The sequence below is a fragment of the Poecilia latipinna genome, unplaced genomic scaffold (genome assembly GCF_001443285.1).
Source record: "Poecilia latipinna isolate Pla-1442-1.1 unplaced genomic scaffold, P_latipinna-1.0 Scaffold191, whole genome shotgun sequence".
In the NCBI taxonomy this organism is placed as follows: domain Eukaryota; kingdom Metazoa; phylum Chordata; class Actinopteri; order Cyprinodontiformes; family Poeciliidae; genus Poecilia; species Poecilia latipinna.
In genome coordinates this window covers 344812-372004 of record NW_015112807.1, presented here as the reverse complement: position 1 = coordinate 372004, position 27193 = coordinate 344812, and the positions used below count along the sequence as shown (strand labels likewise).

At 38.9% G+C, this 27193-nt stretch overlaps 1 protein-coding gene across 1 annotated transcript in view; it reads right to left on the bottom strand.

Moving 5' to 3' along the window:
- LOC106946450 (1-phosphatidylinositol 4,5-bisphosphate phosphodiesterase beta-1) overlaps positions 1 to 27193 on the bottom strand; it is a 125364-nt gene that overhangs the window by 73012 nt on the left and 25159 nt on the right. Inside the window, exon 3 of the mRNA XM_015030769.1 lies at positions 22761 to 22829. Within this exon, the coding sequence (XP_014886255.1) occupies positions 22761 to 22829 (69 nt within the window). The remainder of the gene's footprint in view (positions 1 to 22760; positions 22830 to 27193) is intronic.

The window sequence follows — 27193 nt, the reverse complement described above, 5'->3', positions numbered from 1 at the left end:
CATATCACACACACACCCCCCCCCCCCCCCCCCCCCTCACACACACACACACACACACACACACACACACACACACAGTAACAGTCACACATTTTCAAAAGACTAAAACTGTAACTTCAGAGAAAGTCAGTCACACACACACACACACACACACACACACACACACACACACACACACACACACAACTGAGGATGCTGTTTGTGTTGCTAAGTATACACACAAAGGCATCAGATCAAAGGAAATGTCAACATGAATGATTGATTGACCATCTAAGAATACATATGGCACATCAACAAGAGGAGCACGCGTATAAAATGGCACCGATTTCAAGTTTTCATGTTAAACTTTACAGCATTTATTCAGAAAATGTAGGGTTATGAAGTGTTATTTTGAAGTGCATCGAAAATGTATTGCTCTCCTCGTAGCAGGAACGCCTGTTTAAGGCATGAACAAAATGTGATCACTGTGGTTTATTATTGCAGGGTCTTGATTGGTCATGCTGACCGGTGCCAAAATGAAAATCCAATTTTTTTCTCTTAAAAAAAAAAAAAAGAAGCTCCACATGGCACATGGTTACCACTAGAAAGGAAGAGAATATACTTCCAAATTGCAAATAATTTAATCGCTGGGTTTTTCAATCTGCAACACAAATGCAAAAAATTTTTTTGACATGCTGTCACCAAGAAAACCAGAGCTGATATTTAGTGATGAGAATGGAAGAAAACTACGAGGAGGAATTAAGGGAAAAAGCACAAGCAGCAGCTTCCAGGGCTTAGAATTATGCAGAAATTGGAGCGTGCCTCAAAGCACAACAACAGACCTCGAGGCGTGGTGAGATCAACTCAGAGTGATCAGCATGCAGATAGGGACTTTGTGTTCATGATTCTGACTACTCTATCCAATATGCACACTGTGCAGGATGAAATTAATCACACGCCGCATTCTCCTTGTGCTGCTGGAAACCTAATAAAAAGCTGGTAGAAATACAAATGTGCAAATATTTACTCGGAACATTCCTCGACTGCATGAAAAAATGTTTTCATGCAGATGTGATGCCAGTGGTGATACCACTGCTGACCAGGAAAGCAGCAGAAGATAAATTGAAATTCTGAATGCTGTGAGTGGGGTCACAGTGATCTGCCAACAATCGAGCATTGCTCAAACAACTTTGGAGGTCCTGCAGGCTGGAGGCTGGCTGGGATCTGGGGTCAACGGGGCCTCAGCATGTTCAGCCTAAGTAAAGCTGATCGTTTTTCCTGGAAGTTTTTCCCAGAAGGTGTTAGTTTTGATTATTTGCAGTCAGGTTCTAAAAATTACCTTCCTACTAATAGGAAGATGTCATCTCTCAGTGAGGGAGCTGAAAGGAAGGAAATCCTCAGAGAGGTGCAAAGATATTCAAAAACTCTCCATTTTTTAGTCAAATTAAACTGTTCATATTACTAGAGAATAACCATATGTCAGTGAACATGAACAATTTATGGTTCCGCAAGAGCTCGTGTTTACCCTTGGTACTACTTGTTTATCCAGCTGATGAAATTAAGCTGGATAAACAATCGAGCCTGCCATTGGTTGCCATCCAGATCAGCTGCAACTTGCCAAGAACAGAGGAAACTTTTGGATATTAAGTCAGCTGTACTGCAGCATTGAAAACATATTCCCGACTGCTAGATGTCATGACAGCTGATTCGGCAAATTAGCATTATGGTAAAAACCAGGTCTGACTTGCAAATTGGCTACTAGTCTGTGAATGCACTTATGTTCTCCAGAAGGTTAACAGAGATGATGTCGTCCTAAAGCGGGTAACAGAGCAAAACAGTATGAGTTCTACAAAACTGTTTTTTTAAAGAAATATTTGAATTTGATTACCTTCCACAAAAAATAACAATCTTAAATGACAAGAAAGCGAAGCTGCTGTCATGCATCTGTGTGGCGTTTTGCATTGCTTGTGAACCAGCCTGCGTGACTCACAGAGACTACAGAGCGTTTTGCACTCGGTAAGGCTAATCCTAAAATGACTCCCTCTCTTGGTGATGCAGTCATTTATTTAAGAGGGTTATGCTGCATCTGCAGAGCATGTTTTAAACATTAGCCACATCATAACTTACACAGACAGAAAGCACTGAAACACTAATCCCATTAAAAAGACAGAACCCCCGTTTCTGCCACCATACCGAAGCCGGCCTTCCTTATCATGCACATGAAGTCACATGGATGACCAGACGTGTGCGTGTCCAGTCAATGACTTCGCAATGTCCATGCATGCGAGATGCAAATTGCTGCATGCGAACTGTTTCATGTGCTGCTTTGAGTACTCTGCTAAAATGCAGAGCTTAGCAATAAAAGGTCAGCGGCATGTCGCATGTCAGGAATTTGCAATGCTTAAAACGTTAAAAAAATAAATAAATAAAAGCCTAAATGCACACAAGTTGCTTGCACAAAATAGGGCTCATGTTAAAATTAGGCAAAACAAGACAGCACTGAGCGTTTCAGCTGCGAAAGGATACCATGTATCTTAGCTTTAAAGCATTTTGCTGAACAAACAACTCTGCGGTTCAGCCTCCGTAGTAGCAGCATTTTGTACCAGAACGCTGCACTTTTCCTACTGTAAACTTTCTCAGTGTGAAAATCACTTCGCTAACTTTTTGTGTGTCAGGGGTGGAACTCGGGCATAAAAATCTGCCTAAGGATAAAACACAGATGAGAGCCTCACAAACAGCTGTGTTGTAAACACGATCAAAGAGTATGCATGAGAAAGAGAAGGGGGTGCAAGGGAATCAGAGGGAACCGAATCAAAGACTGCCTGTCTTTGATTCCAGGGCTTTCACCTCTTTCTCTCCTTTGCCGCCTGAGTCCTGTATTCAGTCCCAGCGCCTTATCTCTGAGGCAAATTGTTTCTGCTTCTTTTCATTATTCGCGTGTATTCATAATTCATTTGAGCCCTCAAGAGTCAGCGGAGGCTGACCACCGCAGTTTTATGAGGCGGAGAATTACCCAGAGGGCCAGGAGTAAAAGGTCAGAGCCAGTCAAGTCATCAGTCAGTTTCTCTGGTGATGCATTGCTGACCACAGAAGCGGCCACTGGCTGGCTACGTGGTCGGCTTTGTGCGCGAGTGCTCTGCAGACTTAAATCACAAAACGTCTTTTCTTTTCAGATTTTTGGAGTTTTTCAGATGTGTTTTTGTTTAGCAACATTGTGCAATTTGAAGTAAAATCTGCTTTGAAGTAGTAAATTACTGAATTTTGCAGAGAAGAACAAACAAGGCTATTTAAATTACCCATCATGGAGCTACAGCGCCCGGAAAAACTATCCACGCTCCCTGATGAGTCTTTTCAGGAATTTAGTGCAATGTGCCAACACAAATTACTGCAAAATTATAGAGTGGAGATTTTCTTTTTTTTTTTTTTTTTTTTTTTTAAAAAGTAAAAACCTTAACAGTGTTCAATACATTTGTATTTGCTGTTTTTATTCAGTTCTTTGTCAAGCTGCACACGTTTTAAGGCCTGCCTGTGAAATCTGCACACCAGAGGCTGAAGGTTTTGCACGTTTTTTGTCACAAATTATCAACCTTCTCTGTCGCTGTTGAAGAAAATCGCCCCCCACAGTATGAGACTTTCACCACCATATTTCACAGATATGTTCAATTTTGGTCTGAACCAACTAAAACAGTTTCTTCCGCTGCTTTTCTGAGCCCATATGAGTTATGGCAAGCTGCACAATCTTTCTTTCAACAGTGTTTTTCTTCCTGCCAGTTATCCAAAAATGATAGATTAGTTAAACACAAGGACAGCTGTTATGTCAAGAGATTTCGCCACCTGAGCTATGGATGTCGCCTCTCTTTTCCTGGACGGCAGATTGAACAGTACTCATTGAAAATCTCAAAACTTTTATTATTTCCTGATAATTCAAGCCCGTTTTAAACTTCTCAACTAATTTCTCTGTGACCTGTCTGGTGTGTTCTTCGGTCTGCATGTCACTATTTGCTATCTGCTCAGCAATACTAGATAGAATCCCAGTAAAATATACTTGAAACTTGTGTTTGCAATGTGACAAAAATCTAAAAGCACTGCACATACTTCCTCTTTCTTTGCACATTAACTTGAAAGGCAAAATGAGTAAGGAGGCATTTAAAATAACATTAACCCAATCATAATTAAAGTTACCCTCTGTCTCATCATGAGCACTAAAGTTGAATGCATTTGCTCACTGTGGTGTGTTAGTGGTGCTCAGTCAAGCATCGATGCACAGGTTAAGGAAACGCGTGGGAGGCGGCTGGAAGCTCATATAGACTTAACAATCCCTCATTGCGGCTCTTCAATCGGGACATTTCATTAACCCTGGTGTACCGAGACATGAAACATGAGATGGAGGGGCGGACAGACGGGGCGCTGGGGGCAGATAAGCACACTATTTTCAAAATGACAGAGTATCAGCCATAAGTTGTCCTGACAGCCACTCATCTACATGTGTTGGGGAAAGATGCCTAATGTTCTCCTCCTATGATAATCAACTCGTGGCGCAGCGGAGCCGAGCGTCGCAGACTTTGATGTTACAGTGGAAAGCTAATTTTTAAAAAAAAAGACGAGTTAAAAAGCTCAGTATATCTTCCGCTATCACGAATATTTCAATAACAAACTCGGCGAACTTATTACAGTCATCTCTCTTGCAGATCAGACTTCATTCGAATGTACCGCCAGGCTTCGGTCCCACTTTCATTACATCTGCAGTGCGGCTGGACCAAACACTCTAGGTAATAAAAGAACTGGTGTCGTGGCTCCAAAGTTTTACTCCAGGTGCTTATGAATTTGTAAATCCACTTATTATTCCACTCTGCGACAGACGGAAAGAATTTATTGCACGATCATGATAGGATAATTCATCCGTTTGAAGCTCACTTCTCCTTTCAGATTCCTCTTAGAAGATGTTGTGAAGCAGATTTATCTGCTTTGAGTGACTAAAATAGTAAATATCATACTTAGTGTTACTACAAATGCAAACATTATGACCTCAAAGGATCAATGAAGATCATTAAGCAAAAGAAAAATGTAGTAACAGGGGATAAAAACATAGCTTATCAATTAAAACCAGGAGTTGACCTTAAGAATGTTAGAAATATTGATGTGATGCATAAAAAAAGAAATAACTGATAATTTACTCGAATGGCATTCCTGTATAAATAAATAAATAATTAAATTCATAAATTACTAAATAAAATTCCTTATCTGTATTTCTGAAGATCAAGTCTATGAAACAGGCAGTAATATGAGGCTTAATTTGGAGAACATGTAACATCAGTATGAGTGCAAAATGCAGAGAAATACGTTGCTGTTTGCGGTTAATTTGGAGCCAACTTCAAAGGTAAATGATCAGAGCACAAGCAGCTGCTTCTCGGGTTGCATGAGGAGCTGTTCTGTTACAACTTCTCAGTGAATTTCAGTAGAAAAATGCAAAGACCGCAAAAAAAAAAAAAAAAAAAAAAATCCATGCAGACAGCCCCGGACCCTTATACAGAAAATGGACGGTTTAACAAGAAGCATAAAGATGAACAGTCTTAAGTTCAAAACAGTGTAAACACACAGCAGCACAGAGAAGAATGGGAAGTTTGAAAAGGAATCCAAAAGTCAACTGGCTTGCTATCAAAGTGTTTCAGTGGACTCAGACGGCTCACGTCTGACAGCCGCTGACAGCTGAGTGTGCAGCCTTGGCAGAAACTCTTAATTCAGACTGTCGCCTCACACAGGAAAACCCTGACGTCTCATTCAGCCAGCTTTGTCACAGAAGAGAAACACATTCTTTAATGGAAGCACAGAGAGACGCCTGACAGCATCTGATTGCAAATCACATCCCCCTCAGTAACTAACATATCTGACTGAACTGTCAACCAATGAATGCTGCTGAGACATGATGGCCAGTATGGACTTTATCTCTTTGTTTGCATGTATCAGTACCAAGGTAAACCCACAGTGAGATCTAACCCCATCATTTGCACTGTTTTGTAAATATGTGTGACTGATTCTTCAAATTGTATTATAATTTAGTTTTTTTAGCAGAAGGAATATCTCCTGCTTTTCTTCTTTAAAAAAAACAGGCCATTAAATCATGTTTTACACTTTTAATTTATAATTCTGTAAAACACTGATACTGTGAATCTGTGTTTTTATATTCAAAGCCATCACACTATGAGAATCTCATGCCTACTTTAATTCAATCCATCTGTACATGCAGCTCTACAGCAAATTAGCATTTCAAGATTGTAGCTGGTAGAGCTCCAGAGATCTGTAGGAAATCAGGCTGCCAGCTCACATTAAGACACAAGCTTGGAAGTCAAGGCGTAAAAATAATGAAACAGAGGAGAAAACTGTCATATAGGTGACAATGAATCCCGAAGCTCTTCTGTTCTCGGGAATGCCACCTGCATAAAAAAAAAAAAAAAAGCTGTGACAATGCTTCTTGAGTGCCGCAGCAGACCAAAGGCTTTCTTTACACACACTCAAGCATATGTTCACATAAAAAGCTGCAATTATGTAGGTTTGTGTTCACGGCGATTCGCAGGAGAGAGAATAAACAGAACAAAAGCTGGAGGACGACTCCCACTGCGTGCAAATCTCTTTGAGGGAAAGACGGAGAGACAGGAGGGGGCAAGGAGCAAGCTTGATGAGGTGGAAGAAGTCTACCTGGCATGCACTCTTCCTCTATCTGACTGAGCTCACATGAGGCGGACAGGAAGGGAAAGGCCAAGACAGGAGAGAGCTGACCTCAGACACGCATGCCACACAAACTCCAGCAGGAAAAAAAAAAAAATCAGCTGCTGTGATTCACAAGTTGAGCGCTCCTCATTAGAACAAGCGCAGAGCAGAACTTGGAGTGCAAGCAGCACACAAGTCAAACAGCCAAAAGAAAAAAGAGAAAACTCTTACTGCTCACTTGGGTTAAATTTTTAATGAGGTAAGAAAAGTATAATGTGCAATCAAATCCGGTTATTGCCAGAAAATTGTGAGACCTTTAAAAAGACAGAATGGATGCTGAAGTGAGGGAATGTTTAAAACAGCTATAATGAGTTTCTCCGCAATAAAAGACAAAAACGAGGGGGAAAAAAACTTGAGTTTTTAATTGCGTCTTATACTTTTTTTTTAAATTTGTGTTTTGCTCAAATGTATGTTTTGCACGTCATTTCTTTCACCCACTCTGTCGGATTCAGTGCCATCACTTTGTAAGGTGGACGAACCCCATTCTGTTCAGGCTGTCCAGGGCGCGCCGCTCCATCAGCAGGGGCGCCAAAAACGTCTCCCAGGTGCCAGAAACCGACAGGTATGTAAATATGGCAATTATCCTGTAGTCACACAGAAGCTCTAATTTTGTGAAAGCAGACTTCAGTGAAGGTAGGGGAACGCTAACTGCTGGTGAGATTACATACGGTGCCTACACACGGGGAACGACACATGAATGGCGTTCAAGAAGACGCAGATTCACGCCCACACGAAGACTAATGAACACGCTCGATGCAGAAATAGATATGCAGCAGAAGCAGCCAAGACGCTGGTGAAAAAAATCCACATTTCTGCTGCCTCGTTTAGCCCTCCGCAGAAAAACAAAATGTTCACACACAGAATGTTATGACACAGAAAACTACTGAAATTCAACATTAGTAGATGAAAAACATTTTTGTGCATCCAAATCTAGAAATTTGCCTGCTGTTACAGGGATCCAATTTTCCCTTTAGAACATCTACTACAATAAGTACATACTCTTTTAACGCTTCTAGAGTTTTGAAGAATCATAAGCACTTTTGTTTATGGCCTAATAAAGAAAAAACAAGACTTAAATCGTAAATCATATTTGGCTTTGACACAAGGATCTTTCCCGGAGAAGTTAAAATAATCCATAATCGACACAACCAGTGTGCATTACAGTTGTCCTGATAAAATCCCTATTATGTTCTTTTTTCTTTTCTTTTTTTACATAATTTGTATCAGAATGCTTACACCTGAGAGAACTTGCGTTCTGGTTAAATAATCTGTTTTTTTCACTGTTTTTAATGACTCTAATAGTGACTCCTAAGACAAAATGATACACAATATTGGATTTATGAGAACAAGATGAGATTTTTGACATTTCTGAGGGACTACCAGCTAATGCTTTTGACAATTGAGCTATTTTTACAGTTGTTAATCATTCTTACCCTGTATTAAAGATAAAAAGCCCTAACTGGAATAATCTGTATATTACAACGCTACACTGGGAAAGTAATGAAGTGATTTAGGTGTACAAAACAGAATTTTCAGAGTTGTGAAGAGAAAAAAAAACACAAACATCTGCACAACAAAGACCAACATCACAGTTTTGAGAAATGAAGACAGCAGGCTCTGTTTAAAGAGCATCTCTGGCTTGTGTTAATGTTATTGAAACAAGTCAAGTGTCATCACACTCCTCCATCTAAAATACCTTCTATTCTGCTGAGTGTCCTGGAAAAAAAAGGGGCCTTTGCAGCATTTGTTCCTCCCTCTAGGGGCCCTACCACACAGGGGTCATGTAGAGTCAGTCCCATCAGGGAAAATGTACACAGGGAGGTTGGGGAATTAATAATTCATGAGTCCCTTGCGCTTCGGTTCAGCCTTAAGGCTATGAATGTTCTGCCATTGTTGCTGCAGTGACAAGGCGGCATATGTTCTCCCCCTTTCCTCGTTTCTTTGAGCTACACTTCTCCATTTTGCTCCATCTTACCAACAGCACACCATGAGCTGTGCCCTTACTATGCAGAGGACACTAAGCAGATTCCAGACCCAATGACAACTTCAGTAAGTCTGGCCAGAGCCAATTGGGTTTATTTGGAAACATTCCTGCAGGGATCTAGTGGAGGGCTGCGCAGCATCAGGAAGAGTCAGCGTACTGTTTAAAGTAATAGTGGAGCTGAAGAGATGGAGCTGTGCTTCGTCTTTCTGCTGACGGTGAATTTGGAGGTTTCCTCTGACTTGTACTATTGTACACAGTAGTGCAATAAAAGACCAGTAATTAATTTAAGATATATTTCAGTAATGGACAAGTTGATTACCAGTATGAAGATATACAAAGACTCTTTTATCGAGTTATGGTTTTGAAACGGCAAAAAAAACTGTTTATTTCCACGGCCCCTACATTTTAAAGACCTTATAATCACATGAGAAAGAGCCAGAGCGAATAAAATGGTTTATGAATCAAAGAGTGATACAGCACTGACAGTCAGCTGGCTGAAAGAAGACCAGTACTTTTTCCCCTTAATTAAAAAAGACAGCAAAAAGCGCAAAGTGTCCCAGTATTCAAGGTATAAAACACAGACTGATAATCATGCAACATTCTGCATATCAAATTCATGAGAGCAAGTCTATGTTAAAAATGCAATAAATAAATTCTAGTGACATTAATAGCAAGTAAAATAAACACTATATCATATTTTATAGAAGTAAAAAAAAAATTGTCTTCAGATTATATTAAACAATTTTATTTTAAATTTCAATGTTATTATAGTACTGTGCAATGTTGGTATTTTCATATAAGTTTATCATAATTTCACACAGATAATTGCACTCATGCAGGCCTGTAATTTCATACAAGCTCATGGATTTTGTTTCCATTACTGGAAACAAAATTGTGTGTTTCCTGGTGTAAAGTTTCATTTTAACAATGTCTGCCAAGCATTTAAAGTGGTAATTATTGTATTGCACTTTCTTCAAAGGACATGAGTGAAAAGGTTAACTTTAATCAAAGCTTTTACATTTCTAAATGGAAATGTGGACGTGGACTCAGAGGACGACTCGGTGCCATGTTGATCTCCACACATCCTCGGCGTTGTTAAAATGAGACAGTCACTGCAGGCTTTTGTAATATGAAGTTCAATTTACAGAATGACGAGCTGCAATATCACCAGGGCAGATACAACCTCTGCAAGACAACTCAATTCGATTAAATTTAATCCTATTGGCAGCGTACACTTCCGTTCGTAGTTGTTCGACACAGAGGACAAATCCTTCACTCAGAACTTTGACAAAGTCGGCAAATCTCCGAATCTGATTTCTAGTCGCTGTTTTTCTAACAAATCCTGCTGAAATTGTTTTATGTCAGAAACTGACCCGTAGGTATAAAAAAAAGGGCGGTATAGAAACGCACAAGCCAGCTTACCCACTACGGTTCCACGTACTGGTGAAGACATTTATGATGGGATATGCACTAGCTCTACTAATTTGTCTTCAAAATCCCTGACTAAACATTTGAGAGTCCTAGCTGAGAAATGTGCAGCTGTAATTGTAGTCCTTTGTCTATAGTCATCATTTAGCCTCTTGCCATCATTAGCTCCCCTGTGACACAAAGAGCCTGCTGTCCCGATATCCTCAGACCATCTGCCAGCCCAGGCCATGCCAGCCGCAAACCAACCAGCCACCTTCCACCCTCACATAATGCTCCATTTGGTGTGGCATCTGTGTGCTCCACTGATGCGCCAACAAGGACTTACTGAATGTTTAAACAAGCCTTTGGATATTTTTACGACACTCAAGTGGTCACTTTATCTGTGGTCACTTTATCTGTGGTCTGCGTTTGGGGGAAATCCTGTCGTGACGACGCATTCCATGCTGAAGAATCTGCCATGTCTCATTGGTCACGATGCTGGGAGTGATCTTTGATAAAATATGATTATATTATGTGTAATGTGTGTTTGTTCTCTGTGAGACACAAGAGAGACTCATGGCACCAGTCTGAAAGTCTCGAGAAGCCGACATGGTCATTCTTTGGTGCGTTCCCTTATAGAAGTGCCTTGGGGAAAGTCATTTTGTTGTGAGAAATAGTTTCTCACACGGTGGAATAAAATGCTTTCACTCCTATTTCTCAGTTTCACTGATATACATGGAAATAGTTGGTCTAGTACTGGATAATGGAACAGATGCCGACAAAAAAGGAAAAAAAGAAACACTAAAGAGAGAAAAGAAAAATCCTTTTTGGCGTGTTGGCTTTTCTGAACAAAATAGGAGCTTAAATTTGCAGGAAGTAATCATGTTTTTTTCCCCCCTTTCTTTACAAAAGAAAGCTGTCAGACTTTCTGCAAAGTGCTACATTTCAGATAAAGAATCTTCAGTCTTTCAGCTTCCAAAACACGTGCTGTCCACAATGGAAATGGAGCTATTTCAACAAAACAAATGGCTGCACAAAAAACTGCCAGAGCTTTCAAGAAAAAAAAAAAAGAAGAAAAAAAACATCCCCAGAAAATAAAATCACTCAGAAGAAAAACAACCCAGCATTGAAGTTCTTGGACTCAAAACTTACTTAACTCGTTATTTAACTAGTTTTAAAATGAGAAATTCACAAAAAACAGGCAAATGGTTTTCCACCTTCGTTTACCGAGGACCTCCAGAAAGGAAATAGTTCAAGAGAGCTTTGTGGTCTCTGGGGCAGCAGCGTTAAAAGCCAGACATTTTCTTTACAAACCCTTTTGAGATTTACTATTGAAAACCAATTAAGTCTTTGGCGTGCTGATGTGGTTGGAAGGGACTGTTGGTGGGAGTGAGAAAGGTCACCTGTCGCTATACGTCTTGGAACCAGAGAGGTTCTTTCTAATTACACACACGCACATTCCTTCACATTTGTGGGTAAAGCCAGACAATTATTATACAAGAACTCCTTCCCATGTGTGCTACATCTAAAAGTCTGACTTGTGTGATTGATGAAGTTAGGGAATGACCTGTGCGACAGAGGCAGCAATTAAAAATATTCCCCCAAGCTCCTTTCTCATCTCTTCCACAGTTCATTATCTGTGCACATATCTGAAATTCAGAGATGGAAGATAAGAGTATAGACGAAACCGTGGCAAAGATATTGATCATTGCAATTAAATCTGAACAAATTAGAGGGGAAAAGAACGAGAGTAACTCGTTTTTGCTTGCAATACTACGTTATCTGCCATTGAAGTCTGGTTTTTAAAAAACAATGAGATATTTGCAATTTTACTGGTTGCAAATATTCTTTCATTAAAGCTGCCTTAATAGTATTCGTAATCATTGCCAGAATAATTTAGATTAAAATTCTCGGATAAAGATTTGAATCGTTTCAGTTGTTTGCTTCTCAACACTACTAACATCTAGAGATTATGTTTGGAAACAAGAGACAAAATGTAAATGAAAAAGTTCAGTCTGGAGAGGGCTGGAGAGTTACACAGACCTGCATAATAATGATCCAGAGTGACCAGTGGTTTTTGTGGGAAGAAGCTGGAGTACCCAGAAAGAACCCAGGCACACGTGGAGAGAGCATGCAAAGTCTCTGCAGAAAGACTGCAATGAACTAAACCCAGGCAATGAACTAAACCCTGTTGCCATGCAACAGTGGTCGCACCCAGGATAGAAAAATATAATAATGCACATAGTTAGTCACATGACATTTTCTTTAAATTTCTGCCTAGTTTTATAAGCATAGCTTGCTAAAATCACAATTCACAATATTTGAAGTTTTTTTTTATTATTATTATTCTAATTTTCCTTAAACCAAGAAGTTTACCTCTAACAGCTAATGATAATAAAATTATCTGAAAGAAACTCCAATTAAAAATGTACATTTGACCTCTTTAAAAATGACTTTAAACCTAAAAGATTCAGGGGAGATGCCGTTTAATTAGATGAAAAAATGACAACATTACAGAGTATTGAAGGAACATTTCTTTCTGCTCCTTTAAGGGCGAACCTTTGGGCACAAACCCACTTTTAAACTCTTTCTAATACTCTCCTTAGACAAGACGCCTGCCGAGTAATTCCCTAAAAATACTCCACCTGATCCCAAACACATCGGCAGCTCAGACAGAACAACTCCCACACATATTTATATTGTCACACTGAAATCACATTTTTCCAATGAAAACTCAATTCCGCTGTAAAATTTACAGTGTTCAAATGTCCTACATGACTAATGATCAGTTCCTTCATATGTACTAGATGAAAACCCTGAATCATAACATCTTTTTTTTTTATCATCAATAAATCCATCAAATGTCAATAACTTTAACTTTTGTATACTGTCAATCTTATTTGATTTTTCTCAATGCTAATATTTACTGATGTGCAGCAGCTGCTGAAAATTTTAAACTGTTCAAGGATGGCTGACAAATTCATTTTGATTTTAGATGTCAGTGCATAAAAGATCCTGAGATGACATAAACGTTTACGTAGAAACAAAGAGTGTAGAGATTTGTACACGAGTTCGTCTTAGAGGTTAATCTTCTCTTTTCGAAGGAAGAGCTCCCTTTTTCCTCTAGCTAGCTCCCATAAGATCAGGTCCAACAACACAACAGACTATGCTGTGAATAATGATGCGCCCATTATTGTTTTGGTGTAATTTTATCGGCTGTTATTACAGAGGGATAATTATCCAACATAATTACATTGATTGACCTTTTGAGAAGCTCATTTAAAATCAGGTCCTCTCAGTCACAATGTGGCCATAATAAAAACCAACAGCACAGAGCTGAGAGTGTCATTTATCAAAAGTTTGTAAGGTTAAATCACTAGGCATTCACATAATCAATTAGGAGCCCCACCTGACTTAGAAAACACTCAGTTGTTCAATATATTGATGATGATCGAACTGCATGGAAGAACAGTCGCATCGAGACCAGTCAATAAAATGTCCCCCAAATGCCACTGATGGTGTATTTTTAGAATATCAGCTGTCTGAAGACAAGACCACACAAATGAATGGTAAGATTAATGTCTGCTCTAGTCTGCAGGACTGACAACCCAAAGAGATAACTAACCCAACTTATCTGAGGTTTGTTAAAATGAAAGGAATCGTGTTTGAATCTGGTGACTAGAACGAATAATAATAAAACAACATGACCGGATTTGTTCCATCTAGACACCGAGTGTGGACCGAAATGTTCCTGCCACCTGGAATTTAACGAAGCATGGATTTATGTCTGTATTAGTTTTTTTTATGAAACAAAACGCCGACTTTCAACTGGCATCAAACTTCACGGGCTAGTCTGAGAGCTGCTGCCTTTGCTGGTTCTTATTTGATCAGCTCCTCTTCCACTGGGATGACTGTTTGCTGGGTTAACAAAATGTCACATCTGATTTCACTGCAGGCATCAAGTGACTTGAAGAAGGGTGCCAAGTCCCACTAGAACAGACTGACGCCAGCATGGTGACTAAAGAAAAGAACGACGGCGTGCCAGGAGCCCAAAAGACCGGCGCTGCATTTGTTTAAACCCTAATATTGCACAGCTATGTTCAATAATCGACTACGTGAGCTGATAGATGCTCAAAGAAAAATAAAAAAATGAATCATTTAATTGTAAATAAAACTTTTTTTGTGTGTGAAAATAAAAATGCACTCTAAGATCATGTAAATTATTGCATATAAGGTGTTTGTTCAATAATGATCCCCCAGAAACATCTAAGGCCTTCACACACACACAGCTGCAGTTAAATTACACACATGTAATCTCTTTACTAATTTGTTTCACTTCTGAAGACAGCTACGTGCCTTGGTTTTTATTTGGGGGTATCAGAGTGAAGGAGACTGAACTGTGTATCATTTCTGTTCCACTCTGAAAGGCATTTCTTTTCTATTAGAGGCAGCCAGAGTGCAGAGTTGGAAAAAAAATTCTCAATGTGGTTAACAAAGACAAAATCAAACACACTTGTGAGAAAATCTTAAAATTACCTCTCATTTCTAGATGTTACTGCACATTTGTAAGGTTATACAATTTTTTTTTAAATCAATACAAAACAAAGAATACAGATTTGCAGAAGACTTCTTTCCATGCTGCTTCTGGAGTTTTTACAGTAAATATCTGGCTTCATATGTGATACCAGCCTCCTTTTTGATCCTCCTCAACTCTATTTCAACTGCTCATTCATTCAGTCAAGATTTTGCTCATTCATCTTGATCCACCAGCTCACTGTTGTGTTTTGCTGGGAACAGAACAGCTCCTTCAGAGGTCCAAAGAGAGGCTGCAGACGTCGCCTTCGATTTCTCAGTGGGTGATAATGAGATGGCCTGCTTCACACTTGGGGGAATTCATCTGTGTGTGGGAATTACCTATGTAATTGACTGAAGAATCAAACCCAAACCCATCAGGCTCCATCACGTTCGCCGCTTCTTTTCTTCTTTGCAACATTGCCTCTGCTCTTATCCTCTGCTCACCGGGAGCCGACATCAATCCGTGAAGCTGATCAATTTCCTGCCCATGGCTGATGACGAATGGATGCAGTTTCTTTAATGAAAGTCCATCAGTCAATGTGCCCGTTTACTTTAATCACCTCTTACCGCAACCTGCCATTTGCCCTGTGGCCAGACCCGCAGATGGAAACGATGGCAAAGAGCGATTATATCCAATCTCTTCTTCACATATTGGCACCGACTGAACTAACTCGTGTGTCAGATTGAAAGTGACAGACTAACTATGAAGCAGTAAAGACAGCCAAATGGGATGAGACGATACATATTTTTATAATGCGACGCAAGCTTGTGATAGTGACCCTCACCGCCAAGAGACGTAAGTAGGGTTGTGTCTGTGCCGCCTCGTGTGTGGTTAGAGCAGAGCATGCAGACTTGCAAACTCTCAGTGTTTATCTCCTAAAGTGTTTCGTGGCTAAATACACAAGTAGAAAAACAATAAATGATCTATTATTCATTCATATCCCCCACAATTTCTTTCCCTCGTCATAACCTTGGTGGGCTAAAAGTCTCAATCTTTTTTTATATCTTAATATGATTTTAATTTAAGCAGCCACCAATATTTTCTCATCTTAAAAACTGTATTCATTGGCTAATGTTGTATTTGTTGCACTTCTGATAAAAAAAAAAAAAAAAAAAAAAAAAAAATTGGGCGGAGGGTTTTTTTTAAAAAATCTTTTAAAAATTTAATATCACAGTGTTTCCCATTAGGGAACATTTGTAAAAGGCTTCTTACAAAATATAATAATTACACTGAGTTACCTTGTAATTATTTATGAAGATAAAGAGAAGCAAGCATGTTCAAACTAAGGTGTACAAATATTTGAAATATAAAAGTGTACAGAAACAGAAAATTTGCGGCATAAGAAAAAAGTTATCTAACATTCAAAAAAAGATGTGCATATTTGTGCACAGAGAACAGCAACACTATTTACAAGAAATGTAAAAACTATGCAAATATCAGCAAGGTTGTGCAAACAACAGCAGCAATGTTACTTGGAATTAGAAAAACATGGATAACAGCAAACATGGAAACACTTATTGAGTTTGTTGGAAGCAGCAATGGGTCTAAAGTCTAACAGCTGTGGGGAGGAAGGTTGTGCGATGATGACGCTCTTTTTTACACCTAGGATGCAGAAGTCTGCCACTAAAAATGGAGAAGGGGGAGGAGTAGAGCAACCCTCATTACTCCTCTATTGAGTACTAGAGGAATTAACTAATCTTAAACATAGTATTGGTAGAGGAAATGCTATAGAATCTCTTTAATTTTTTTTTTGTAGACTCAAACTGATGTTGATGAGCATTAACCAAAAGTCTATCCAAAACTCAGCAAAGAAAACATGATACAACATGACCGGAAACACGGAACCTGAACCAGGCTGTTGCTGAATGCATCTGAATTGACTAGATCCTTTTGCCAAACCTGTTTTCCAATTAATTATTGAAATTAAACCAAGATACAGACTTCTATCAGGGATATCAACAGTTCTAGAAAGTATTATGTTATCTACTAGCTTGCTATGCAGGAAAACTCTTTTTAAATCTAAATAGATGCCTACTACTCATTAGTTTAGCCTTCATTAAGACAAAACTATCTCTTGCTGTTGTTGCTTATATTTATCTGATTTTTAACAGGAAGAACCCAATGCCTTGAATAATAATATATCTGTTTTATTGAAAATGGTTCTGGCTGTCAGATATTTTTTTCTTTGGTTGTGTTTTAACATTTAAGACAGTCCTAATACAAATATAAAGATAACCTCATCACTGCCGGTAGAATGGATCTTATATAACTGTGTGTCTGCTGTGTGAATGACACCAGGGACTGAACTGGTAGATGTGACAGTGGGAAGGTTTACATTTATATTAGTGCTACACATTACACTACATTTTTGGCATATACTGAAAATAACACTGTCACTAGATAGCTTTATGCACATGCACAGATACAGAGAACAGTAAATCAATTGTCATCTGAGTGGCTGGTCTGTAATATGGCCCTAATGGATTTGGTAAAAATCCATCATATCGTATAATTTGGCATCAGCAGCACAGGCATAATTTTATAGCAAGAGGAAAAAAAAGCATGATTTTTTTTTTCTTCTTATGACAGGCTGTTGCAAAGCATATCTCCCCTTTTCCCTATCAACTACACAACGCTCATTTCTCATTTTTTCACACATTTTCATGCAGTTTGAATTTTTTTTTTTTTTTTTTACAGTGCGGTCTTGTCCAGGGTCACACAGAGGACCTGCCCACTCTTTAAATCAATGAATATGAGAGGCTGTGATTGTTGCAGCTGAGGCTCGTGCTGTGACCCTCTTCCCGGTCAATACACACTGGACTGATTAGATGATGGAATAAACAGGCACACAGAGAGCTTTGTGAATCTTAAAAACACAAAACAAAGAGATTAAAAGCATTCATGTGCTCGTTATTGAACATGAAAAGGAAAATAATTATTTGATCTTGTTGCAAAACACGGGTCTCTGAGAGGTCGACGGTCCAAAAAGGAAATGCCAGGACAACGCCGTTTCACCGTTGCATGGTTACTGCGAGTATGTTTTAATCACTATTCAAACATTTGATAAAAACAGCTGCTTTGGATGTGAAATGAATCGGCCTGTTAGCTGCAAACCCGACAGAAGCTTTTTGTATTTTCAGTAAACTCCCTGGTACTTGTGGTGGATTGAGCTTTACTTGGCTGGCCATACAGAGCAGGAGTGATAAAGACTTGCTGGCCTCTCCCAGATCCTGTTACATTCTCAGGGACACACAAGCTGCTCTCTGTTAAGAAGCAACCCTTGCTGTTGTAAGGTTAGACTGCAACAAAGGTAGCAGCTACTTTCTCTCACCTCACAGTCAGAGACGAAGGAAACTAACAGCTTATTAGAGGAGGAGGCTTTCCTGCGTGGCATGGCATGCGTCTTTAAAAAGGAATAAAGAACGGCATTACTCATTTTGGATGTTCTTAAGTTTTTCTTCAAAGAAAGCACTTTTCGTCCTTATTTGCTCAACAGTTCTTCACCAGAACTTAACTTCTAGAAAGATTCAACTTTACGCTAACCAGTTTTTATATTTGTCTGCACTGTGTGGGGTGAAAATCTGAGCTGTCAATGTATTTTACCAGTAATGCTAAGAGGGTACTTCCTCCTACTGCAGAGTTTTTACTGATCTTAAAACTTGGAGGTAAAGTATTAGTCCTATGCCCCCATGCAATTAGCATAAATGTGTGCCCTAAAGAACTACTGTACCCAGGATATTCAAATGTTTATTGCCTTTTTATCCTCAATTCATGCAGCAGAACGTCTCCTGAAAGCAGAAGGGTAACAATACCCTCACACATGTGTAAAATACCACACTGAGATAGCAAAGCTAAGCTAGCTCTAATGTAAGAAGTTCATAAAAGCTCGGAGATGTACTTTATGGTTAGTGCTCAAGAGAAGGGAACATGTTGTGCAGGGACAGACTAATTTGTTGATTTAATGTAACGTCACATAACCTCTCGGGCATTTGCAGACTTTTATGAGCTCTCACCAACATTATGGCCTGAAATCATTTGAAAAGTACCGAGGAGATGCAACAACAGCTTTTCTAAGATCAATGCTAAAGGTTTCTATTTCTGGCATTAAAATCAACACACTGTTAAAAGCTGCCAGTATGGAGGTGCGAATAGAAAAATTCTTTAATTGGCTACTTTAGTGAGAGTGTAAATAGTTGACAGAAAAGTGCTTAATTAAGATTTTCATGTCATAAAAAGCTAACATCAAAAAACAAATTTTCAGCATTTTTTGGAATATTTTCTGTCAACACTTTGCGTCTACATGAAATTAATGACGGGTGGTGCTGTGCTTTGATCAACCAACGTAAGCATGTGTGATTTATTTAGGAAGCTATCAAATATAAAGCTCCTCTCTTTTTGAAACTGGCTTTTTTATCAGTCTTATTGAAGACAGAGGGAGGACACATGTTAATTAGCAGCCACAGCCACTGCTTTGTTAAACAAAGAACTCCAATTTTCTCCCAATTTATTATTTTCCCCAGCCCACATATTTCTGCTCCCTGTGTAGGATGCGCTTCTGGAAGCGTAATCGGAATGGGAATAACAGCGAGCATTTCCTGCCGCGGAGTGCGTTTGCGTCGTTTGCCCGTCTTCATGTGGCGAACGCATGAATCACAACAGAGCCGGAGCAGCCGGTGGGCAGGGTGGCGGGAGTTCATGTGAGGTCAGGCGAGATTTTCACACACTGTGACAAGCCAGTGAACACACTAGTGCATTCCAAAGCGCGATGGTGCTCAGGCAGAAATTCGGATGTTGCTCAAAAATAATACGTGATGACTTGAGCCTCTGGAGACGAAGCTCCAGAAGACAGAAGATCGATATAAAGAGATGTAAACAAAGCAAGCCTTTTCATGTGGAGCTCATTTCAGGTTCATCTGTTGGTAATAACGGTGCCCAAGTCTGGCGGCAGTCAGCTGAGACACAGGACCCTCGAGAGGCACAATAAAAGCACTTCTGAAGCTTTCTGTCGACATGCCATCATAAGTCAAACCTCTCATCTCGCTCCAGTGAGTGTGGTCCTTTTCTTTAATTTGCATAAATAAATGAATGCTGCTACAGCAGCTCCTAAGTGAAATCAGAGAGAAGCAGATGGTGACAACAGAGCAGGGGAAAGAAAAAAAAGCTCCAGTCTCTTAGTTTCTAATTTGTCTATTTTTTTTTTATTTCAGCAGCCTTTTCTATGCCTAATATCTGTTTTTATTGGAAGGAATGGGTAATCATTTTCTCTTTCTTTCTATCTATACTATTTTTGCTGCTTTGTAATTTAATATTTGGGATATTTGACAAATCGGGAGAGTGTTAGCTTGGCAGATGTGAATAATTAGGGATAATCTACAATACGATTTTTATTCAGCTCAAGAATGAATTGGGTAAGTCAGCAATTTGTAATCTTTGCCATATGGTTAAAAATAAAGAGAAAACAAGAAAGGTGTGAGAGGGTCCAAACTGGAAAATGGAGTCTGTATCTTTTCTTCCTAAATGACACTTTGGACACCAGGACAGTTTATGTCAAACTGACTTGTTGCAGAAAAAAAGAGATTTTCCTTTTAACTGTTGCAGTTTCATCTTATGAAGTCAGCAGTCAGAGCGCTATATATAATATAAATGAGATGCAATGTTTTTGTTTTTCAACCATATTTTTAAATATCTATGCCTATATCTATATCTGTGCTTTTTCTGACACTGGTGGCTTCTATTTGCAGAAGAAAAGAAATAAATAGGCAGAGAAAAAAGGGGAGAGACAAGTAGCGAAGTTCCTACTATCAGATCTGATTGAAGGCCCCACTTCTATGTGCTGCTGCTGCTGATGATGGTGTCTTTGGTCTGTTAACTAAAAAACTGAATAATCACAGGACTCTGTCAAAGTCCCTGATTTAGGCCTGTGGCCGAGAAACTGATGAGTTGTTCAAGGGAAAGTCATGTGAAGATAAACATTGTCCGTGCTCCTCAGCTGCCAAACAAATCTGTTCCAGTTCTGTTTCCAAATGACTGACTGAAGCTCTGCACTCCTCATTAGTGTGCCTCTGATGAAAGCTAAAAGCTGTAGCATGGAATTGACAATGATGTTAAGAAGGAGACTCATTCTTTTACGGTACTTGTTACTCCTGCAATACAAGTGTGAAGTTCAGCAAAGCTGGATGATGTGCACCTATGTGACAACCAGTGAGAGTATTAGGGTAAGATATTGATGGAAGATGAGTGAAGTGGTTTATTGTGCCTCTGTATCTACTGGAAGTAATGATTCTAGGTCTTCTAGAGAAATCACAATCTTGAAAAAAAAAAAGCAGAAATGAAATAAGTTAAGCTTACCTTCAAAATATCTTAAGTTACTGTGATATTTGTGCATCTTCTAGTGTCTTAAATTTCACTGTTTCACCTTTCTAATATGTAATATTGTACAACTAATAGGACCCACTTCAAAAGGAAAATGTGTAAAGGGGTCAGTCTCTCCAGTAATCCTCTCACAACCTTCATTTTAACATGATTTTTAAGAAGTGTGAAGGAGACGTTTAAAAAAAAAAAATGAAAGTGTGACATATGTGTCTCACTCACATCTGTTTTTGACCTCACATAATCTCTCTGTGTCCGTCCTTCTTTCCTAATCCTTCCTATAGCCTTCTGCTGAGCCGGCACCCAAAGGAAAAATCTCTCAGCCTTTGCTTTGACTCTTTTGAAATTGCCTTCATCTTCAACAATCTCCTCAAAAGCCCCCCTTTTCTTCCCCCTCCTCCTCTCATGAACTCCTGAGACACTGTCTCATCGGTGCTCCCATTTCAATGGGTCCACAACTGCTTCATCTCCTAGTAATGGATTTCCAATGCTTCGACAGTGAAACATGTCACATGGTCATGCCTTCTCTCTTGCAGTATCTCTCTGTAAGCTGTTTAGAAATGCATGAATCTTCTCATTCCCTCAAACTTCCCTTTCACAAAGTGCTTTCCGATCAACCTCCACTCACCTCACTTTCATGCAGAGTCAACCTTATAAAGCTGCTGCCATCCAGACTCAACCTATGAATGCAACATCCAAAAGCTTTCTGCAACTTCATTTTTTGGGAGGTGGGGATTAAGTGTTGTGAATTGTCATGCTACGCCTCAACAAAATGGGTTTGTATAGGTTTATGGTACTTACCATCTACACACAAAGCTATGGACATAATGGGAAGATTCAAAATGTATTTATTTTTTTCATTATGCACTCCAGGACGTCACAATCTTTAGTTTCATTTCAACACCACCACCAGCAGAGTAGCGCTATTTCCTGATTTAAACCAGGAGCTCCTTGTTGAATATCAGTTATTCCATCCGCTTGAACCTATTTGAGTCTCACCTTCTTATAACTCTTTGCTAGATATAGATGCAGATCGTGTGTGATTCATGGTCAGACTGACACCTACACATGAAATTCATTTTCTCTGCAAAAATAACCATGTCAACAATGTGGTTTCACAGGGAGACATTGGAAAAAAGTTCTAATCTCTACACCATCATCACTGTAACAGTTGCACCCCTGATAAAGAAGTCTGCAAAAGTCTTAAAATAAGTGGTTGTTATGGCGACTGTGCAACTTGAAGATGCCATTTTTTGCTTCAGTTTGTAAGGGGGAGCTTTGGAGAGCTACTCACTGGCAAGATATATTGAGATTTTCATGTACCTTTGTTTTTTAAAAAAAAAAAAAAGATTTAATTGTTTTTAAGTTTTTAATTAATGCTCTATAATAGAAGTTTATGTTGGTACCTATTTTCCCACACTAATAAAATGACATTTTCACTTGTCTTTCTTATTTTGTCCTTCAGAAAAGAAGAACAATTACTTCTCAATAGATGTAATCAAACTGCTTGTTTTTTCTAAAACTTTCATTGTGCAGCCATCTTACTACACTGAAGGATTGGTCAATTTTGAAGGCTTTTTACAAAGGGTTTTTTGGGGTTGTTTTTCTGGCTTTATTTAGTAGTTTAGTGCAAAACAAAAATACACAGACATGGTAAACAACATAAATCATTTATCTTACCTTTGGTGTTTTAGTGCACTTTCCATTTCTGGCATCTTTTATGTACGTAATATCCAGCAGGTCTGTATCCTGAAAAGCAGCAGAAAACAGATTTATACTTTAAATACGGATTTTTAAAGGTTTCAAAGCTGTTTTAGAGTCAAAGGAAAATGTAATATGTATTAAAGATACTATGGATGGTTGAAATGATTTGAGGAACCCTTCTCAAATTCACCAACCACCTGTGCATGGTGTCCGTGATATGAGTGTGTCCGTGCATAAGTAAAGAAGGCGGCTGTATTAATCACATAGCTTCGAAATCCTAGGACATATGACAGGAATTCAGTGAAGACAGACACTGCTCAGCAAATGCATAAAACAAAAATAGAATAAGCTTCCCAAGTTCTGCAAATACTCCCAAGTGCAGATACAATGACGTGCAATAAATATTCCCGTTAACTATGCAGAAATATAGATAGATGCAAAATATTTTAAACAAACAATGCTCAGCTGCATGAGGCTTTGATGTAGCAACAGCTTGGTTGGACTCAGCTGTGCGAGTGGTTGTTGACACTCGAACCTTAACGAAGTCCGCTTTAAACATAAACCATAAGATGAAATTAAGAAAGGTCACTCATGGTCCCATCTTGGGCCCTCTGAAGCCTCGCTCTTTCATCTCTCAGAGTTTCTTAAGGACCCTTCTCACACAGCTTTTCAAAGAAACAAACCCTGGTCCACTGCAGTAGTTAAGAGTTAAATAACTTCCATATTATTTAAAAATAACTTTTTAAGCAGTGTGTCTCTTGTTTTGATCTACACAACTTTTTTTCTCCAATACATTTTTAGCTGACGACCAGTCAGGGTTCCATTTTTCATCTCAACATTGACCCCACATGTAATTAAATTACATATTTTAAAGCAATGTACTAATAAAAGATAGTCTTACCATTCTCTCACATTAAATAAGACTAAATCTTTCCTGCCACTTTAGACCACTACTTGTTTTAAGTTTGGTCCTTAGCAACACTGGTGCACAATTTGTTGCACTGGGATAATGGTTTTGAACGAACTCGAGCTTTAACTTTAATTTGAAGACTATCCCTCCATAAATTAGCTACCAAGCTTTGAAAGAATAAATGTTAATATCTCTTTTAATGCACCATTGATCTATCTATTCAGCCATACTCTAAATTTGTTGGCATTTTTTCTGGCACTGAAAATACTCAAAGTGCAACCGCCCAGACTGCAGTGTGTACCTTCCTTCTGTAACCACTTCCTAAATCAGTCTGAATTATCATAGTCTCCATCTCTCCAAAAGGAAACCAGGACATGAGGTGGAAAATTAACCAGAGTCAACCATGAGTTCCCTTAGCATTATCTGACGAGTCAAGAGCCAATGGAGGGGCGCCTGACTCTATTTCAAGCCACAACATGTTTATCTGATCAACTGTGTGAGGTGGGTGGAAAATTGCACCTGACCATACTTCCTTATCTGCAGATGCATATATAGTGCGAGTCCTCAGCACATAAGTTCACGTTTCTATCTTTTTCACATATGAAAGTGCCTGGAAGATATGAAAAACACAAATAGTTGCAGGTATAACAAATGTCACTTAATCCTTTTTCTTGTTACAATATCACAAATATAATAAACCCTGAAGTAATAGTGAATAACTGCAAATTATTGTTTTTTTTTATCTGCACAACAGACATACAGAGGCAACAAGGTTTCTAAGGAAAAGTTTCCAGTTGGCCCATTTTAGATGCAGATATTTAAGATGATGTGAATATTTGCTTCAAATGATGCGATGTACAAGCTCTCCCTTTACTGCAGCATGTTTAGCATCAATTAATCTGTTCCCGTTTGACCAGAAAGAGCCTTTGAGTCAAAGGTTAACACCTACACTGGGCCTGCCTTTGAAGTCTCTTTAGAGAGATGAAGCTCCACAGGGGGTCTTGGTGCAACCGTGGAGCTTCAGGAAGTATCTTGCTGATAGAGTTGTTTTTTTTTTGTGCTTTCTAGCCCTGTAGAGTTAACACAGCCTTTAATCTGGCTAAACGTCATCTGTTAGCCTCTAAAGTTGACTTAAAAAAAACGGTAAACAGCCTGTATGGGTCACAAGCATCTTATGTGGGTGACCACAATTATATTCTTTGCACCATTTCCAGGATATCAAGCTCTGATTTTTGATTAAGGGTGTGAACTCTCACTGATGTCATTAAAAACTGAATCTTTTTACTTTGTAGTAGGGTAATTAAAGCCAAACTTGATTAAAATCAAACAAGTTCAAACTTTGCTTCTCAGAGATGGATTTATTATTATTTTGTTTTCCAATTTCTTGGACATGTGTTCTTTATGTTTTCATTGAATTCATCTCTATTCATCACTCTCCCTCTTGTGGCACGGTCTCTGATTTCCTTCCAGCTCTCTGGGCCTTTCTGTGTGCAACAAAAACTGTGAGCGCAGTTCGAAAGCCTATTAAGAACCACGGCACGTCCAAGAAGCGAAGCAAGGCCAGCGGGGAGAGAAACAACAGAAATTAATGAACATGCTTAACCTGCACTGGCCTTAGGCACTGTTCTCTACGCCTGTTTGTGTCTGCAGCGGTACGCACCGTTTGCAATGAGTTTCCTCCGAAAATGAAACGCACAACAAGTGGCAAGACCGTTTCCACTGACCCGTTTTGAGACATAACGTTCCTTCTATTTGAACTCTTTGTGTATGTTTTCTCTTCGTCGGCATGAATGTCATACTAATTTTTTAAACTTTAAAATACTGCATTTTTTTTTTTTTGTCTTTGAGGAAGGAACAAATTAATGAACAGACATGGACCTTTAATGCGCACAAGATTAAAATTTTCGGCTAAAATATGCACACACACAAATTACAGTGAAACCGTATACACTTTGTAGTCATTAACACAAGCCAGGCATGACTCACATTTAATTTTTTTTGTACTCTTCTCATCAGAATTTGCCAAGCTCATTAAATTGGTTGGTTTTCTGGCATAGACAAAGCTTTTAAGAAGGGCTGTGGTCAGTGCTATTCCAGAAACTTATTGTTATTACATTATCTATTCCAGAGACACTATTGACGTGCATATGAGGTCATTCTCATGCTGAAAAACACCCAAGTGTGTCCAAGCATGTAACCATAGCTGTCCCACATGGATGTCAAGCTGCCTCACTATACTGTACAACATTATGAACCGAGAGGGAGAACAAACCCTGGCTCCAACATCGACAGATTAAATCTTGATTAAATCTTAGTCTTAAAAGTTTCAGCTCTCTCCATGGACAAGCAGCTGCACTGCGGATGAAGGTGAGAGGAAAATTAAGCTATTTAACCACAATGAGAGGATGCAGGGCCACTGTATCATTTATCAAGCACGGTGGTGGCAGCATAATGCTACAGAACTGATTTGCTGCCAATGATGCTGGTGAATTGGGCAGAGCAAGGGAAATATTAAATTGAGAGGACTACCTCCAAATTTTCTAAAGTCAATTCAATTCAATAACTAGATTGTTGGAACTTGTCTACTGGAGCAAGGATCCCTAAAACATACACATACAGCAAAAGTTGTCAAATAGATATAATTAGATCAAAACAGACAGTTTCTTTACAATTTGCTGAAGAGTGTTGAACCAAACAGCAGTGAGGGCGTATGTTGATATTTGAGCTTAAATTAAACATTTTGAAATGAAATGAAATGAAATGAAATTTTATTCGAACATGATACAAATATAAAATAAAATAGTGCACAGTAACAAGAAGTGCATAAGAAAGAAGAGAAAATACAGATTTTTTTGTTTCAGTTAACATATCATGCTCAAAATTTTGACCTTGTTAAAAGTATTCATATTTTTTCTGAAAAACGAACCGAATCTAAAGAAATTTGGTGTAATTCATTTGTCTCCATGCAAAAACTACAGCCGATCACTTTACATAAATCTTGTCTGACAATATACAGTGGTCGTGCAAGCTTGATAGTTGGATGACAGAAGGTTTATCAGCCCTATGAAGCTAAAATTGTTCACAGCTTTACTGGTACAAGTGGTGAGTGCATGAACTGATGGTACAGAAAAGGGTAGAAAACGTCAAGAAAACATGGGGTGGAAGTCTAAGATTTAGAGAATTATACCAGAAAAGTAGGGAGGATGACATCTACAGGTCAGCTTGCTCATTTGCCAACAGCAAGCCTGACAGCCTGCAGGTTCAGAATGTGCTGAACAGAGATCTAAAGCTCTGCCGAGAAAAGAATCAGACAAGACACAAATGCAGCAAGGGCAGAAGGAAGGCAAAGGTGAAAATACGTACAGAAAATAAAGGGTTAGATGTCTGCTCCAGAGTCGGTGAGCCCAACAGTACACACAGCTGTCACACCGCCTGATGTCAAAACATAGCAAATCAATGTGCATCGCTTCAATTGCATTTCTAATTAAAAAACGTTATT